Source organism: Geotrypetes seraphini, chromosome 1 (assembly GCF_902459505.1).
Source record: "Geotrypetes seraphini chromosome 1, aGeoSer1.1, whole genome shotgun sequence".
In the NCBI taxonomy this organism is placed as follows: domain Eukaryota; kingdom Metazoa; phylum Chordata; class Amphibia; order Gymnophiona; family Dermophiidae; genus Geotrypetes; species Geotrypetes seraphini.
Window position 1 is genome coordinate 215,347,184 of NC_047084.1, and position 19,816 is coordinate 215,366,999.

Consider the following 19,816-nt stretch of genomic DNA (forward strand, 5'->3'; position numbering starts at 1 on the left):
TAACAAAAAAGAGTTTGCATCAGCTAGAAGGCTGCAAGAGTTGTGACCACAACACACCCTTCCTGCATAAACTACACTGAATACCAGTACCTTCCAAGGGCTAAATTTAAATCTCTACGTTTGATTTTCAAGGTCCTCAGACATAATGGGCCAGAAAACTTAAAGAACAAGCTAGCCCTTTTACACTGCTGAGACTTCTGCGGTCCCCTCAAGAAGCATCGTTATCTGTACCCTCATCAAAAGAAATTATATGATGTGATACCCGCCAGCAAGCCGTCTCAGGAATGGCTCCCACGCTCTGGAATTTACTCCCAGAGGGGCTAAGTCTAACACCAGACTACCTCTACTTCAGGAAGCAGGTGAAAGCCTGGCTCTCCACCCAAGCCTTTAATACATAGGGTGATCGACTATACACTCATTCTGCACATGGTCTAACTAAATCAATTCCTTATACCTTGTTTAACTGTATAAACAACTTGCCTTGAGTTTAGCCTCCCATCTGTTTATCCCTAAGCACTCTGTACCATCCATCTTGGCTCCATCTCATATCTGCTTTTGACCCCTCATCTATAGGATAAGCTGTATTATAGAAAAACATTAGCATCATATCTATGTTATTTGACTGTTCCAATTTGTGCTGATTAGATGCTTCCTAAGTATTATGTCTCCCTTTTAGTATGTATTATATCTCTCTTATTTGAATTTCAGTGCTGTTAAGTTTATTTTTGAAACAGTTTCATGGTAGTCCTATTAAGTTTCAATTTAGTGATTTTAACTCTATTTCATTCATTGTATTTATGTTTATATTTGGTCTTTTTACTACTATTACGTTGTTAACAAAATTATGTTTTATGTTGAATTTATACCTGCTGTTCATTGCCTTGGGTGAATCTCTTCATAAAGGCGGTTAATAAATCTCAGTAAATAAATAACCCCCCTTTTACAAAACCGTAGCACGGTTTTTAGTGCTGGCCACGGCGGTAACAGCTCCAACGCTTATAGGAAGTCTATGAGCATCAGAGATGTTACTGCCGCGGCTGGCACTAAAAACCACACTACGGTTTTTTAAAAGGGAGGGGGAGGGTTAAATGTGTTGGGACACCCCTCCTTAGAGGAAAATTGAACAAAAACATCTCTCTGACTGATGACTGTGATATAAGGATAGACAGGGCCGCCATCAGAAATTTCTGGGCCCCTTACTGAGCAATCCTATTGGGCCCCCCACGCACCCCTTCCCCCCCGACCTCCCCTTCTTCCATGGGCCGAATACACACATACTTTTCTCTGTCGCCGCACTCTTTGACCAAAAGATTTGTAAGCCTGCAACCACGTCAAGGTAGACTCTTTCAGCAGGGACCTAACCTAACCTAAACTAATCTATACCTATCTATTCTAAACTAACATATGTCTAATACTGAACTAATAACAAACTAACAAACATCTGCATAATAAATAACTAATAAATAATAGTGCTAGTAGCTATAATTCACTTTTGAATGTAAAATCTCAGTTAAGGATTTCTTTTGACCTTTGTAGGCCAGAAGTAGATCACAATTGCACAATATTTTTTTGTAACAAGTATTAAATGTGTTTTTATAAATACTGTAAGCTTAATAAATATACCAGAAAAAACTACACATCTGAGCGCATATCTGAACATACACATCTGTATGATCCCATCCTCCTCTGCTTGCCTATAGCTGCATCATGCATGTTAAAAATGTACGATATGTTGATATGTGCACCTTCCTTCCTTCCCATCCATCCTCCTCAGCCTGTCCTTACACATCCACAGCTACATGTTAATGATGATGTATATGTTATGATGATAAATAAGTGCATATGAGCACATCATTAACATGCAGCTATGGATGAATATAAAAAAGAAACAATATTCTGTACAATTGTCAATTTATAAATCAGCGTCTTCTCCCCATTCTCTCTTCCCCATTTCCCTTCAGCGTCCTCAGCCCACTCTCTCTTCACTTTCCTTCAGCACACGCACATAAAAACAAGCAAGTAATTTATATCATTTTCATTCTATTCATTCATAGAAATTAAAGTCTAAATAATGCCAGTCACATAACAAAACATGATTTTACAAAAATAATTCCTTGCACAGTCAAGCCTTCAAGGATTACTAGATGTCTTTCAGCAGTTTCCCTCCCTCCCTCCCCCTTACCTTTGTGGCCAAGTCAAAATGATCTACCAACAATAAAATTTCACAAAGCACGCTGTACGCAGAGAAAATGTTAATTATTATTTATATTCTGCGGGTTTTCAAAGAGGTCAAGGCAGATGACTTTATGCAATGTCACCTCAGTAACAACTATACAAAAATAGACAAATATTCCCCCTCCCTTTTTACTAAAACGCGATAGCGATTTTTAGCGCAGGGAGCTGTGCTGAATGCCCCACGCTGCTCTCAACGCTCATAGGCTCCCTGCGCTAAAAAAACGCTATTGCGGTTTAGTAAAAGGGGGCCATAGTGCAAAATATAGACAGCATATATAAATTCTCAAAGCAGACACATTTTGATCACTAAATTGAAAATAAAACCATTTTTCCTACCTTTGGTAATTTCATCACTCTCTGGTTGCACTTTATTCTTCTGACTGTGCATCCAATATTTCTTATATTTCTTCCCTTCTTTCAGCCTCCTGTATGCTTCCTCTCCTCCAGACCTCATTCCCTCCTCAAACTTTTTCTTTGTTTCACCCTGCCCCTTCTTTCTTTTTCTCTCTCCATACCCCCTTTCTTTCTGTATGTCTGTTTTTCTCTCTCTCACCCTGCCCCCTTCTTTCTCTCTCCACACCCTCTTTCGTTCTGTATGTCTGTCTTTCTCTCTCTCTCTCTTTCCGTGCCCCATTTTTCTTTGTTTCACCCTGCCCCCTTTCTTTCTTTCTGGCTTCCTGTCCCCCCTTTCTTTCTTTCTCTCTGCCCTCCCCTATGCCACCACCATTGGGAAAATGCTGCCACCGCCACTGGGGAATAGGCTGCCACTGCCGCCATCGGGAACAGGCCAGCACCGAGTTCGCCCTGCTTCTCTTCCCTACGGGGCTGACCAACTCTCGCCACCCGTCGTCAATTCTAACGTCGGAGAGGACGTTCTAGGCCAGCCAGGCAGCGATTGGCTGGCCCAGAATGTCCTCTCCGATGTCAGAATTGACGCGAGTGGCGAGAGTTGGCCGGCCCCACAGGGAAAAGCAGGGAGAACTTGGTGCCGGCCTTTTCCCGATGGCGGCAGTGGCACTCAAGTGGCTAAAGAGCCGCAGTTTGCCGGCCTAGGGAGAACACTTGAGGGTGGCCAGCTGTGCACCCCCTTGGGATGTAAACCCGGGGCGGGGCAGACTGCCCCCCCACCCTGGTATGCCACTATCTGTACTTCACTCCCTCACTATGACCAAAAATTCTCCTTTCTTCTATTCCCCGTGTACACAACCATCTCTTTCCCTCCCTTCCTCTCTCCAAAGTCCATGCCTTCTGTGTCCAAAAACTCATTCCCTCCCCCACCTCAGCATCTCTTTCCCTCCCTTCCTCTCTCCCAAGTCCATTTCTTCTGTGTCCAAAAACGCATTCCCTCCCCCACCTCAGCATCTCTTTCCCTCCCTTCCTCTCTCCCAAGTCCATGCCTTCTGTGTCCAAAAACCCATTCTCTCCCCCACCTCAGCATCTCTTTCCCTCCCTTCCTCTCTCCCAAGTTCATGCCTTGTGTCCAAAACGCACTCCCTCCCCCCTTTTGTGTTCCGCGTTTGCCTCCCTGCCCATCTTTGCAACTTTCTTAACAAAACGAAGCTCAAGCCGCGAGGCTTGTCTTCTGCTTCCTGCCTGCCCTGCCGCGCACAAATAGCCAACCGGAAGTATTCTCCGACGTCAGCGCTGACGTCGGAGGGTAGGCTTTGCTTAAGCCCTCCCTCCGACGTCAGTGCTGACATCGGGGAACGCTTGCGATCGGCTATATGTTAGCTGCAGGGCAGGCAGGAACAGAAGATGAGCCTCGCGGCTCGAGATGTATTGAACTCCGTGGGTCCCCCGTCCAGCTCTCTCCTGTCCACATGAGGCGGACCGCCCCTCCCACTAGACTGTGGCCTAGGACCCTGGGGGAGCCCGGGTCCCCTGTCAGCTCCGGGCCCCTGAATGCAGGACTGGTGGTACTGCCCTGATGGCGGCCCTGAGGATAGAGTAACAAGACAGTGTTTATAAATACCTAAGGGTAGAGAAAGGAGCACAAATCTAGCATAAATTACAGAGGAGAGAAAAAAAAAAAAGCAAAAATAGTATAGGAAATTAAAAATTGAAATTGGAAAGTGCTTTAACAGCACAGAATAAGATATCAGCCATCAATCACCTTGCAATTTCTCTACTCTAAATATGGCTTTGGAAATGTAGATTAGCCTCATACTGATCTGAGTAAACTGGATATATGAATAAGAAAACCCCTTGCTTAAAGTAGACCAAAAGAGTTATTTCATACTATGCAATATTTAATTAATGGGGGTAATAATGCTGGAAATATTAATCAACTTAATGCTGATGATTATGCTTGTTATTTGGCAGTTAAGATGAGTGGTGTGGGGAAGGTGGATGATAATTTGGTTGAGGAGGAGTTGTGTGAGGGAGATTGTGATGATATGTCCTGGGCTGGGGGTATGTTTTTTTGCCAGTATCTGAAGATTAAGTGATCAAAGTGATTATAACTGTGATTCCTACATGATCATTATTTAATCCGTGTAATATTAGTATTATACATCAGTTGACTAGAGAGATTGGTCCATTTGTGACAATAACGGTTAATTAGTCTTTTATAAATGGGATATTCTCAGAAGGATGTACACAAACCACAGTAACACCTATTTTAAAGGCGGCTGGGTTGGACATGGAACAAATGACAAGTTAATGTCCAGTTTCTATTGCTCCATTTTTTGGAAAGGTGATAGAGAAATTGGTATTGCAGCAATTGGATGATCATGTTCAGAGGGTTGGTCGTTTAGATCTTTGCCAATTTGGTTTTCACCATAGTGTTGAATTATTATTGGTCGCGATAATTAACATCTTACGGGACGGATTGGATCAGAATTTATCCTATTGTATATGGATGTGTCAGGGGCGTTTGATTTGGTGAATTTGGATCTGAAGTTGGAAGGTTAAAATGGTTTTCATCGTATTTACTGGGATGGTCCATTTGTGTAAGAAATGGAAATGTGATGTCAAAAAGTTTTGATAGGAAGAGGTGTCCCACAAGGATCAGCCCTTTTGGTTCTGTTGCTTAATATTTACATGGTTACGTTAGTAGAGTTTTCCAAAAGTTAGGGGTTCGGTACAAGTTGTATGCAGATATTTTTCTTCCCTGTAGGAAAACAATTTCAAGGGGTTGAGAAGAGTGGCGCAGTGGTTAAAGCTACAGCCTCAGCACCCTTAGGTTGGGGGTTCAAACCCATGCTGCTCCTTGTGACCCTGGATGTCACTTAAATCCCCTATTCTCCCAGGTACATTAGATAGATTGTGAGTTTGCTGGGACAGAGAAAAATGCTTGAGTACTTGAATAAATTCATGTGAACTGTTCTGAGCTCCCTTGGGAGAAATGTATAGAAAATTGAATGAATGAATGAAAGAGGTTGTGAAATGGATGACAAGTCATGGATTACAGTTAAATGTTAGCAAGACAAGAGGAGGTGATTGTGGGACAAGATAAAGATAAGTTATGTCCAGAATGGTGTGTTGGGTATTCAATTGAATGTATTGTTGTTAGGGGTTCAGTTGGACTCCGACTTGACTTAAGGGAAATCAAATATTGAAGACCATCCAAGTAGGTTATGCATAATTACATCTTTTATACAGGTTAAAACCAATGTTAACATCTTATGATTTTTGTTCTGTGGTTTAAGGGCTGATATTGTCAAGACTGGATTATTGTAATGCATTATATCTTGGGGTAGTTAAAACAAAGAACTGATTAGTGGTATTTCATGGAAGGCACATATAACGCCTATCTTGAAACAACAGCACTGGCTTCCTATACATCAATGAGTGCAATATAAAATGCTGTCAATGGTTCACCAAGTTCTGTATCAATCTGCCCTGGCATGCTTTCAAAACTTATTGGAGATATATCAGCCAGGGAGAGAATTAAGGTCAGAAAATGGGATGAGGTTGTCAGTCGACAGAGTTAAAAGTACATTATGCAGATACCAGAGCATCTATGTTTTCAATAGCAGGGGTGAAACTTTGGAATACCTTGTCAGCCCAATTATGGTTATGTGCAGATCGTGTTAATAACCCCCCCCCAAAAAAAAAAAAACAACAACAAACAACTATTGAAAACACAGTTAGCAGCACATTCATGTAAACAGGTTTTTAGTTGGACAGAAGTTCAGGTGTTAAGACAGCTGTTATTATATATATTGTTTTTAATATTTTGCATTTAGGGAGGAAACCACCCAGGTTTAGGCAGTATATAAAATGCTTCAGTACCTGAATAAATTAATGTAAATCTTTCAGACCTCCCCTGGGAGAATGATATAGAAAATTGAATGGTGACAGGTCAAAAGCGCGCAAGACAATCGCGCGCAGACAAAATCGCACAGACAAATCAGCGCAGCGACAATTCAGCGCAAGACAAGTCAGCGCTAAGACAATCCAGCGTAAGACATTTCAGCGCAGCGACAACTCAGCACAAGACATTGAATAAATATATATTTTTAAAGAAATACTCTATACAAATGCCAGTCTATACATCCCACAAAATAATCCAAAAGGAATGAAAAAAACCTCCACGAACAAACTAGGTAAACCAAAGAAAGAGTGGGGAAGGGACTGAACACATCAACCTTTTTTTTTTTTTTAAATTCTTTATTGATTTTCTAAACTTCAAAAGTGCAATACACAAATCTATATCATATAATAAGTTAATAAAAGCACATTCAACTTACAAATATGCATAACCATTTTCTCCACTACCCCCACCCACTATCCCAATAACCTTACCCTATTCAGATTAAAAATATCCTTCTACCCTCCTCCCACCCCAAGCGGACATACTGAAAAGTAAAATTAGGACAGAAATAGTCCCCTACCCTTTCCTGGATGTGTACAAAAATAAACCAAAACTGACTCATAATCAAAGACCTACTATAATGAAGTAATATATGATGTCAACGGCTCCAAACCAACTTAAATAAATTACTGTGCCTCAAACTATCGGCATTTTTCATATCTATAACTGGAGCACAAATTTGCCCAACAGAGAGGAAAATTTAGGCGGTCATAGTTCTTCCGATTTTGGATTACCATCTGCATGGCTATCCCGGTCATGACAAGAAAAAGGCGGTATATATAATGATCCATAGGGGGTTTAACATGTAATAACGTTCCACATATGACCACCTCATACATCAGTGGAATTGATGATTCCAATGTGTTGTTAATCATACCCCATATTGACCTCCAAAAGTTAAGTATCAAAGGACAATAGAACAACAGATGATCCAGTGTCCCTATGTCCAGATGACAATGCTAGCATCTATTAGATTTAGAACTGTCTAACTTGTGCAACCTAACAAGGGTCCAAAAAGATCTATGTAACAGGAAAAAACATGTTTGTCTCATAGATGCTGACCTCTGTACATCTCATCCTCAAAGTTCAAATTCATGGCCATCGAGATGCAGAAATATACTGCTTAATCTCAATGCTCCAAGTGTCTCTAAGACCATTTTGGGGGGTTTTTTACTCAAGAAATCAGATATTAATATATACCATTGGGCAGCCTGATGCCCTAACGAATCCATCTGGAAGCATAGGACCTGCAAGCTGTAATAATTTTTTAGATTTTGCCAATCAGGGAACCCCTTCTGAATGGCTTGCTTAAACTGCAACCATTTAAAATAGCAAATGTTTGTTGCAGTTGTGAAAAATCAAGCATTTTCCTATCTGATGTAACATCACCTAGTGTACGTTTACCTGCCTGCATCCATTGCTTCCAACCCTAACCCAGATCTCAGACTTGCTAATTTGAATCTTGGAGTTTAGCCACAAGGATTGATAAGTGGATTTCTCTACCGGAACATCTGTTAATTTATTAATAAATTTTAAAGTTTTCCAGGTGTCAAATATAATACCATTGTCCTTAACATATCTGGGTAATCTGATACTCAACACATGAAACAGTCATAATGGGGACATCAATTGCCACTCTAAATATAACCAATCTGGGAGATGTTCAATGAGCTTGGGGAGGATCCAATACATACCCTGACGCAGTATGTAGGCCTGATGATACCTATAAAAACTGGGAAAATTTACCCCACCTGCCTTAATTGGTTTTTGTAAAGATACTAAAGCAATTCGAGCAGTTTTACCCAGCCAAATAAATTTAGTAAGAATACTATTTAATTTCTTATAAAAGGACCCCCGAAAATAAACTGGCAACATACCCGTTTGGTAACAAACGGCAGGCAAAACCACCATTTTAACTGTCTGAACTCTCCTCCACTAAGACAGATGTAATGGGTTCCATTGCTCACACATTTCTGAGACCTTTAACAATAAGGATCTTTCATTTACTTTCATCGTTTCCTCCAACATTTTCTGTATCCAAATGCCTAAATAAGGGAATGTGTCAAATAATCCTTTTGGACAGTGTACATTTAGCGGAAGAACCTCTAATTTACTCCAATTTTATATCCAGAAAATTTTCCGAATCTATCAATCAAATCTAGTAAATGTGGAATGGTAGTTTTAGGATTCCTCAAATGAAGCAAAATATCATCTGCATACGCAGACTGTATTCCCGACCTGCATAAGGAATACCCTGTATCTCCTTTACCTGTTGAATAGCCAAAAGCAAGAATTTCAGAACAATATCAAACAACAAAGGAGACAATGAACATCCTTGTTTAACTCCCCTCTCCAGACGAAAACGCTCTGAAAAAATATTATTAATATATAGTCTAGGAAAAGGGGAACTATACAAGGTTTAAATCATTTGTATAAGTCCGGAACCAATACCAAACCAGTCCATTGTTTGATACATGAAGGTCCACTCCACACGATCAAAGGTCTTCTCTGAATCCAAGGATACAGAGAAGCCCGGATCTTCCATGGCTTTTGTTAAATTTAACATGTGAAAAGCCAGCCTGGTATTGTTTGAAGAATGCCTTTGCGCAATGAACCCCATTTGGTGCATATCTATAAGGAAGATCCTTGGTCAAGCACAATGCCAATAACTTAGCCAATTTCCCATCAACATTGATCAAAGAAATAGGCCTGTAATTTGCAACCAACATGGGATTTTTATTTGGCTTTGGCAAAACAATAGTTAGAGATTCTGCCATAGTACCCGAGATGCAACCTTTAGTTAGTTGTGCTTGATATAAATTTAAAAGATGAGGCAAAAGGATAATTTGAAATCATTTATAAAACTCTACAGTGAAACCATCACCACCTGGAGCGGATCCAACTCTAAGGGACTTCAACACTACTTGTAATTCTTTTAATGATATAAGCGCTTCAAGACTTCCTTTTATATGTTCGGGAATTTTTGGTCCCTTGATCAACTTTAAAAACTCTAAGTGGCTCATAATCGAAAAAGAAAAATGTCCAAAAACCGGCACTTGGATGAACATTGTTAAAATACGTCCAAGTGCCAATAATAAAAGCAGGTTTTGGACGTATTTCTAAACGACCTAGGCCTTCATAGTGCCGCTGAACGACCATAGTTAAACGGGGCATTTCAGGAGGAGTGTCGAGGGCGGGATTTGGGCAGGACGTGGGCAGGCTTAGACTTAGTCATACTGCATGTATAACCGAAAGTTATACCGCATAGGATCAACGGAACTTGGACGTTGTGACTTAGACCATTTAAAAACATGGTCTAATTCACAAAAACATAGTAGATGACGGCAGATAAAGACCCGAATGGTCCATCCAGTCTGCCCAACCTGATTCAATTTAAATTTATTTTTTTAGTTTTTTTCTTCTTAGCTATTTCTGGGCAAGAATCCAAAGCTTTACCCGGTACTGTGTTTGGGTTCCAACTGCCGAAATCTCTCTTAAGACTTACTCCAGCCCATCTACACCCAAAAAAATCACCTAAAGTGACCAGATAAGCACTGCAAACACATAATACAGACCCCCACACACTACCCCAGTAATCACCAACCCCCCCATAAAAATATTAATCACAACTTGAAAATTGTGCCTCCAGAACCTGGTAGCCTGGCATAGGAAAGCCTAGTCGTGCTGCACAGAGGCGTCTTAAGTCATCTTGGGGGTGGGTTAGGGACCCATGGAGAGGAGGACCCATGCCCATAAGCCCCTGTAATCACTGTATTGATACTGAAACGTGCACTCCCCTATACACCCCCAAAGCCCTTTTGTACTGCATATAAGTTGCTCCTGCAGCCTTAAAGGCTATTGGGGTGAGAGATAAATGGGTCTAGGGGATTCTGGAGGTGGTTTGGGGGCTCACCATGACCTATAAGGGAGCTGTAGTGAGATGACATGGCATCCTTTTTGTGAAGTTCACAGCAGTGCCCTGTAAGGTATGGTGCCATGTCTGGGTGTTCAGTCCATCACTTTGCAGACCCCTCCCACACCCAACAGAGCTTGTTCTAGGCGTTTTTGACTTGGACAAAAATGTGGTATGAAGATGGACGATTTAGCGGCTTGGACGATCAGATTAGCAAGATGTATAGTTAGACGATTTTCGAAACGAACAAAAAATTTGGACGTATTTTTTGAAAATGTGTCCTAAGCTATTTTTTTTACTTTGGACTTGTGAATTGGACGAAAACGGACTTAGACGTTCCTTTCAATTATGCCCCTCCACACCTTCAAGTTCTTTATTTGAATAAGGCTCAGAAGAATATAAAGTGTGCTGAGGCTGTAGCTCTAACCAATGTGCTGCACACTGGGATGGTTAGAAGATATTTTTTTTTGTAAATAGGGAACGGTTATGGTTTGACATCTTCTAGGAGAAGGTATGGGGAGAGAAGGAGGATAGTTGGGTTAGATCAATAAGATAAACACAAAATAGAAATGTTTGTTGCAAGTCTCAATACCTATGAAAGTCAGTCTAAGGGCTCCTTTTATGAAGGCGCGGTATCAGTTTAACGCGCATACCGCCTGCTAAACCACCCGCCACACTAGCCGCTACCGCCTCCTCTTGGGCAGGCAGTAGTTTTTAGGCCAGCGTGGTGGTGAGCGCGTGATGAATAGTCAAGTGCGGCTTCGTAAAAGGAGCCCTAAGGCTTGTTATAGATTTCTGTACTTGGGCACCCTCTGAAATTCAAGTTTGTGCTATGTAATGTTTACTCATTGTTGATTAGGCAAACTATGGGCAAACTTAAGAACATTAGCCATACTGGGTCAGATCAATGGTCCATCTAGCCCAGTATTTTGTTTCTAATAGTGGCCAATCCAGATCACAAGTACCTGGCAGAAACCCAAATAGCAGAAACATTCCATGCTATCAATGCTAGTGCAAGCAGCGACTTCCCCGTCAATAGACTATGGACTTTTGTTCCAAGAACTTGTCCAAACCTTTTTTTAAACTCAGCTATGCTAACCGCGCTCTTACCACATCCTCTGGCAATGAGTTCCAGAGCTTAACTATTCTTTTGAGTTATTTAATTTTGAGTGGCTCCTAGTCATCATACTTTTTGAGAGTGAAAAATCAATTCACTTTTACCCATTCTATACCACTCAAGATTTTGTAGACTTCAATCAGTCATCTCTTTTTCAAGCTGAGGACCCCAACCTCTTTATTCTTCCCTTATAGGAGAAAATTTCCATTCCCTTTAGCATTTGGGTTGCTCTTCTTTGAAGATTTTCTAATTCCGCTATATTTTTAAGACTTGGCAATCAGAACTGAATGCAATACTGAAAGTGAGGTAGCATCATAGAGTGATACAGAGGCATTATAATATTCTTGGTCTTATTTCCTAGCAACCTGTTTGCTTTTTTGGCTGCCGCTGCACAATGGACAGAAAATGTCACGTTTGTCTAGAAGAACAACCTGATCTTTTTCCTGGGTGCTGACTCCTAAGATGGACCCCTAGCATCAGGTACTAGGATTTGGATGATTCTTCATAATGTGCATCACTTTGCATTTGTCCACATTAAATTTCATCTACCATTTGGAAGCTATGTAATGCTAGGAAGAGTAAGCAGGCCTCTTGACAATTTAGGGAAAAGTAATGATAATTGTCAACTTATGAAACAGCTTTCATGTTACAAATGGAAATGTGTAGATCCTGAAGGTTTTAAAAAAATATATTTTGCAAAATGTTTTCCTGTATTAAAGCAAACAGATCTAAAAATGCTTGTTGCAGGTTTCCGGGTCTCGCTGCGCCTTGTCAGACAGAATTGTTTCAGCTTTCTTTAGGGTATGCTGCGAGGTCTGCAGATAGTAGGTCTTCAAACCAGATTGGTTGGGGCTTGAGGTAAATGAGATAGGAAAGTCAGTTGGACACCAATTTGAATTTTGGTGGGAAAATCAGTTGGTCTCTTTTTTCCATAGAATGGAAAAGTCTCTGGTAAGTTTAACGATGTTCTTTCCCACTAAAATTCAAATTGGTGACCAACGGACTTTCCTGCCTCATTCACCTCAATCCCCAACCAATCGGGTTTGAGGACCTACTATATAAAGACAAACTGCAGTCCTCATAGCATACTCTGAAGAAAGCCACAGATAGCCCCGGAAACCTACAAGCATGATGCTAGCTGCAGAAACCCTGAGGGAACAGATCTAAAAATGTCCATTTTAAACTAAGGCTGCATGTTAATTGTGATTAATGTCTTATTAGTCACCATTTTAAAAAATAATCGAGATTAATAAAATTCATTGGGCTGTAGTGTCTCTCCTCCCCCCCCAATCTCCACCTCCCCTCACCCAGTGTACTTCCAATCAAGTCTTTTGTCATGGCAGTGATAAACAAAGCTTTCCCTCTGACCCACTTGCCTCTTTTGACATCACTTCCCGTTTCTTCAGGCATGGGCAGAGCAGAGGTAAATCTTTGGAGCAGGCCACAGGTCAGCTCCCCAAGGCTTGCAGGACAGCAGGGCTGTGTCACTGGTGCTCAGGAACTGTACATTTGGCTTGAACTTCTCTAAGGTGCATTCACCTCCATCAGCAGCTTCAGGTAGCAGATGCTCTGCAAGAGCTCAAGCAGCACAGGCAACTCAGCTTGACTAGGGCTGCTGTCATCAGCTTAGTGCAGTTCTACTTTACTCATGCAGTGGTCCATGGGGCCTGGCAGTGTGGCCCTAGCAAGGGAGGAGAGGAGAGAGAGACTTGCCTTAGGGGGAGGGGGAAGCAGATGGAATAGAAAGAGATTCTGGGCAGTAGACAGGAGAAGATGGGGAAAACTGGTTACTTGGGTGCAGCAGAGAGGATTGGTCCTCTAATCATGCAATTAATCATAATTAAAGTTTAATTGCACAATTGTGATTAATTATTTTAATCAAAATGCAGCCCAATTTCAAACAAATGCTTAACAGGAAAAATGACCCAGAAAATCATTAAAAGTGTTAAGAATATTTCTGTATTTTTACAATTGCTATACGCTTTTATTAACACATAAAAAAATTCACACACTGAAAAAAATTAAATAACTTTGGAAGCAGATCTCTAAAAATTCTGCTTTTACATACATATAAAATGATTTTTATAAACTTTATTATTTTTTTTTAGGAGCTGCCAGCATAAAAATAATCCACATTCAAAAAAATCCCCTTTTCTACTTTATCAAACATAAGTTAAGTAAATCATAGGCACTAGTTTATCTTATCAGTATTTCCATACTGTCATAAAACAATCTTTAGAAACAGAGGTTTTCTTTTCCTGATGGAGAAAACTGATAATGTATAAGGTTTCTGTTGAAAAACATGAAACCCAGTTAAGGGAACAGGCAACCATTTCCAAAAAATAGTTTTCAATTACTAAATGCCTGTGGTGGTTTAATAGCAAGGAAAAGGAGGCATATGCTGTCAGAGAACTTAAGCATGATATAGCATGGCCTTTGAGATATGTGATGGAATTAAGAGAACTGAAACAAAGACAATGTTTTCAATTCCTTCTTTTCACCATTTAGATGTTAACATTTTCAAGTAAGCTGAATATAATTGTGCATGAAATTTCTAAACATTTTAACAAATTCAATCTTTCAAGTATGTGTGTATGCACACATATATACATATTATACACATCTGTACATATCACATTTCTTCAAATGTGTATACACACACACCACACATATACATATGGATGCTCATCACAGATACATACCTCTTTCACTGGGGGTCACTTCCATAGTCAATTTGTGTTTTTTTTTTTTAGCAGATTGAGTGCTTCACTTAGAATCCCCTTTTACAAAGCCGTGGCAGTGATGCTGTTGTGGTAAGTGCACCAAAGCCCATTCAATTCCTATGGGCTTCAGTGCATTTATGGAGGTAGCATCGCTACTGTGGCTTTGTAAGAGGGGCCCGTGGTTTGAGACCTCCCACTCTGGCCTTCTTACCCTGACTGCAGGATTTACCCTTTGGAAAATGTGAATATTGCACTACAAGAGATCTGCCTTCACCAGCACACTGCTAGAAACTGATTTAGTGTGTGCCATTGTGTAATACTAGAAGGGTGCACTGTTCTTTAAAGAGCAATAAATCTGTACGGACACACATACAAAAATGGTAAGTACTGAAATGTAGCTGAAGTTCACCTAACCCAAGCGGGGAGTCTCTGTTCTCTTTTATGTGATCTACAGTCCCAGGCTCTTACTGTTTGGCCATTCAAATACAAATAATGAATATTGCATTGCTTTTATTGAGCAGTGTGCCAAGCACAAGGCAGGCCAGAAACGAACGAGGCAGAAAATTCCATCTAAAATTGCAAAGTCTAATTACCACAACTTACTCCATCTAATTGATGCGTTAGCATACTTGTTCCCAAATTCAGATCATAAGAACTCCTAATGAGTCTTTCTGGGGGGTAACCAAAATAAGCAAAATCATCTAACAGAGCTAACATATGTTATTTTATTGTAAACAATCTGAAAACTAAGCCCTTTGAGTTTTTTCAAGGAGTGGATTTAGGAACCACTCTAGAAAGCCTACCCAGCTAATCTGGTTTTCAGGATATCAACAATGAATAGTCATGAGATACATTTGCATGCAAACTCAAGTACAATGCCAATGCATACAAAAATATTTCACACATTCATGAACTGGATGAGCAAATTCTGTAGTAGGTAACAGCTGAGATTAAGGGCTCCTTTTACGAAGGTACGCTAGCGCTGTTAGTGCGCACTACAATGCCATGCGCGCTAACCCCGCGCTACATGGAAAATACTAATGCCAGCTCTAAGGAGGCATTAGCATGTAGTGTGCGCTAAAACCGTTAGCACACCTTTCTAAAAGTAGCCCTAAGTGTTCTGGCTGTATAGAGGGTCTATTTTTAAAACAAAAGCAAATCTGTTTTTCACTTACTTGAAATACTATTTGTTAGCAGATGGTAAGAAAAATTCAAATTAAAAACAAATATACCACTTTCTGGGAGCTGCAAGCGGCATTTTGTTAACTGTCTATATTATATAGGCTATTTCACACTATTTTTTAACATTGTAAAATATATAAGCTAACCTACATTGTTGAAGCACTGAAAGGGGAAAACTAGCTCCAGGAAAATAGTTCACATATACAACTTAAATAATTCAATTTAAAATGACAATAAATGGGCTTGATTATAAACAGGATACAGAAACCTATTGACCAAACCATAAAACAATACCTAAATGAATGTCATTTGGTATAACAAGTAAAACAACCTGTTCCATATTATTCATATAACATGTGCATATTTTTCTCCTTTGTGGGGAATAAAAAAAAAAAAAAAAAAAAATCACTGCTTCCTTCCAAGGCAGAAGTACTGCAGTAAACATACGATACATTCCTCTTTTATATCCCCAAGAACAGAACTGTGTATTAAGAACTTGGCTATGTTACCAAAAGCTGTCTTTCCTGAGACAGAACCCATAACTTTAGAAAGACTGGATAACCAATGGAAGCCCTTTGGCAATCAATATAACAAACACAAAACTGATATGTCATGGCAACATAAAGGATGCAATCGACTCGATATGAATTTTCACTTTTCAGTTACTTCCAAATTCTTTATTCCATTGAGTGCCATTCTGTAAAGCTGTCTCGAACATCCAGAACAGGTGGCATGGCACTTCCTCCCAAAGGGTACCTTGTATATAGCACCATTCCAAACAACCTGCAATAGATAGGACTGCCTGCGGTAACTCAATTATCAATGCTGAATGAGAAAACATCCATTTTAGAAATGGCTCATTAGCTATGACCTGATCAAATGCAGCATTTGGACAGTTTGAGCTTGCCTGTGTCAGTTTTTCAAAAAAAGGGTGTTTTTTTCTTTGGCATTCAGTAAGTTTATTTTACTTAAACACTTGCAAATCTAGCATAAATGTTCAACTGGACTGAACTTCTGCTGAGCAGAAACCCTTCCCCTCTCCAAAATGACCATGAAACTATGAAGAATGACTACATATGAGTACAAAATTATCTGATGTTGAATGTTATTAAAGTGCTTCTTTATCATCTCTGCCAATTTGTGCTAATCTAGAGCAGAATGCTGGGATTCTTCCAACCCCAAAAGTTATCATCTGAAGAGTTTGCACACCTGCTGAGGGAATACTATCCATCAAGCAGGGAAGCCAGGCATGTTTACTGTTTGCAGGTCAGTAGCAGCCATCTTTCCAACTCTCATCTTTCACGTTACCATATGTCTTGGGAGCCACCAATGATCTGAAATATAAAACAATTTGTTTCAGTATTACGTTTTTATTCTACTCAAAGCAAACACCTTTTTCAGCTCTGCACAGAAAAATCTATATTGTGACATATTGATTAACAAACATGATTCCATCTCTTATGGAAACAAAATTATTTGAAGAGTACCTAAATATTTTTATAGTTTCTGTGCTGAGCCCATATTAACACTAAAAGATGTAAAAACTGACAGAACCCCAGATTTCCTACTTACTTTCTCCAATGATACTTTAGGTTCCAGAAATATAAAACCGTTACAGCATTCACTTTTATTTTGACTATCAGTATGAAAATTATTACGAAGACAGCAAATTTGTCTTTTGAAGCCAAGAGGTGCACACTTCTGACGTTCATATAAATAAAGGCAAACAAATCTGGTTCTTCAATACACTTCTCCCTCCGAATCCACAGTTTCAGTATCCGCGGATTTGGTTATTCACGATTTTTTTTTTTAATTTTTAATCGTTTTTAATTCTTTGGGCTATTTTTAAGCCCTCTGAGAATCCCCAGAACTTTACCTGGTGGTCTAGCAGGCTTTTGGGGCAGGAGCAATCTTCCTACGCTACTGCCTGTACAGATCACTCATAGGAAATGGCTGCCGTGAGCTCCCGTAGTCTCTCGAGACCACGACGGGAGCTCGGAAGATCGCTCCTACCCCGAAAGCCCTCTAGACCACTAGGTACGGTTCCGAGGAGTCTCAGAGAGCTTACGCTAAGGTTTGGGATTCCGGGAGAAGGCGGGGGGTGGGTCAGAACCAGCCCGAATATTATTCGTGGGCTGGCTCTGCCCCTAACCCCCGCGAATATTGATGGAGAAGTGTACTATGAAAGAAAATCTTATGAGCCATAATAAACCCTATCTCTCTGAGATCACACTCGACACTATGCTTTTAGAAAACCCAGTTAATTGAAGACTCACCATGTAAGCCCCCCCATCCTTTTACTTGGCAAAAGCTACGAAGCCCTTTATATCCCTATATATGAATGGAGCCAAATGTTCAGAACATCCACATCCTACATGCACTTCAGAAAGCTCCTCAAAACACACCTCTTCTCCAAAACCAATGACCCACCTTAAATCCCCAGAAAAACTCTGCCGACTCCATTGATCCGACTCCATGTTGCTACTCTCAGACTATGAACTTCCTTATTTATTAACCTCCCTTCTTGGTTAGGTCCTCTTAATTCCCTGTCTGCGATCCTCCAGTCTATCAGTTCTCTTCTCCTTTAATCATAATTTTTATGAACTGAAAAGGCACTCGTAGTATATAAATAAAGATTTATGTTATGTTATGGAGCAATTACCGCAGCAGCAGTTGCTACTGTGTCTTTGTAAAAGGAGCACTAACATTTATGATCTGAAAATTCCAATTTTTTTTGTTATTTAGGAATAAGTGTTTTACTACTCATATGGAATTGTTTTCTCATTTCTTTGAGATGTTTTATAGTCATTTAAAAAACATCTTTATAGTTGAAGAGCACTGCACAAAAACCTAATAAGTCACAAAAATTAGTATTTTTTTTTTTTTACAAATGTCATTCTTATATTTAATTGTTTTCTTTTGAAAGCCATCATTCCCAGATTATATTTTTGTTGTTAACTTTGTTACATGTCAAAGTAATATCAAAATGACTATCTTCACAACATTTTAATCTAAATATTAATACTGATGTTCAATTAATAATGCAAAAGATGTGAGATCTAGAAACTGTGTTATATTATATTACACTGTATAAATGTAAAATGTTTCATATCCATGTCTTATTTATTGCTCTTCACAAAAGTAGTGCTCGACACAACTCTTTTGTGCAAGAACCTGTTATGTCCACTGAGCGGTGGTTAGACTTCGACATTCTTTGTCCTGTATATTGTAAGGCAGATCATGATGGACTGGAGTAGGTTTTGACAGCACCTCAGCTGCTGGGAAGTAAGGCCAGTGCAGGGCAAACTTGATTATGGTCCGAGAACCGAAAATGGAGAGTGTGGTGTACCCTGAATTTGTGGGTTCAAACCCTACACTGCTCCTTGTGACCCTGGGCAAGTCATTTAACCCTCCACTGCCCCAGGTAGATTGATTGTGAGCCCACCGGGACAGATAAGGAAAATGCTTGAAGTACCTGTATGTAAACTGCTTTGAGTGTGGTTGTAAAACTACAAAAAGGCAGTATATAAGTTCCAATCTCTAAACAGCCAGCATGGTTAACAAGTGAGGTGAAGGAAAGATTAGGTTCGTACCTCGTTAATCTTTTTTTCTAGTAGACACACTCCATTCTTGAACATGTGGGTAGTCAATGCCTTATCACGAGAATTCTTGTAGGGAGCTTCATTAGCATTCTTTTGCTTCCCATCCTTCTCAGCTGTTCTACAATTCCTCAGTTTGTACTAAGGCAGATGGTCAGCTCTAGAGAGGAAATAGAATAGGGAAAGGTACGGGAACACTCCCTGAGAAACATGCCTGTTCTGTTCATATCATTACACATTTAACAGATAAACTTAAGCATTTTCAATACATAAGGTGAAAAACAAACAAGTCACCACCTGAAGCTTCCCCTCCATGACCTCCCAGTGGTTCGTTTTAATGTCATGAGAGAGAAAACAGGTGGTCTGTGCTTTTGTGCTGCTTATAAGCAAAGCACTATGCAGTAGATGTCTGCAGAATCTCTATCTTTAATTCCTGGGGAAATTCCATGATCACTTGCAAAACTGCTGAAGGCATGAACAGCCTGCACACCGTCAGCTCCTCTCTGAAATCAGGGGCCTCAATCAGATCTGGATCCAGCCCCTCTAGAACTAAAGCAGCATCTTCTGCTACAGAGAATCCTCGGGAGAGTAAAGGCATTTAAAGAGGAGCCCTCTCCTGCCCAGTTTAGTTTATTTCTAGTCTGCCTTTATCCAAAGCGGATCACAAAACAACCTTCCTCAGATTTGGACCTATGATGCTGTTGCTGGGGAATTGCACTCAAGGGGGGG

General features: G+C 40.1%; 1 protein-coding gene across 3 annotated transcripts in view; it reads right to left on the reverse strand.

The window, feature by feature from the left end:
• Nucleotides 1-13,442: 13,442 nt before the first annotated feature.
• Nucleotides 13,443-19,816, reverse strand: part of SLAIN2 (SLAIN motif family member 2) — a 140,826-nt gene continuing 134,452 nt past the window's right edge. For 2 of the 3 annotated variants that reach the window (XM_033945946.1, XM_033945968.1), the window contains one exon: nt 13,443-16,822. In XM_033945946.1, coding sequence (XP_033801837.1) covers nt 16,756-16,822 — 67 coding nt within the window. In that variant the 3' untranslated portion in view covers nt 13,443-16,755. Of the gene's footprint in view, nt 16,823-19,081; nt 19,248-19,816 lie in introns of all 3 variants that reach the window. The other variant, XR_004539591.1, reaches the window with a different exon arrangement.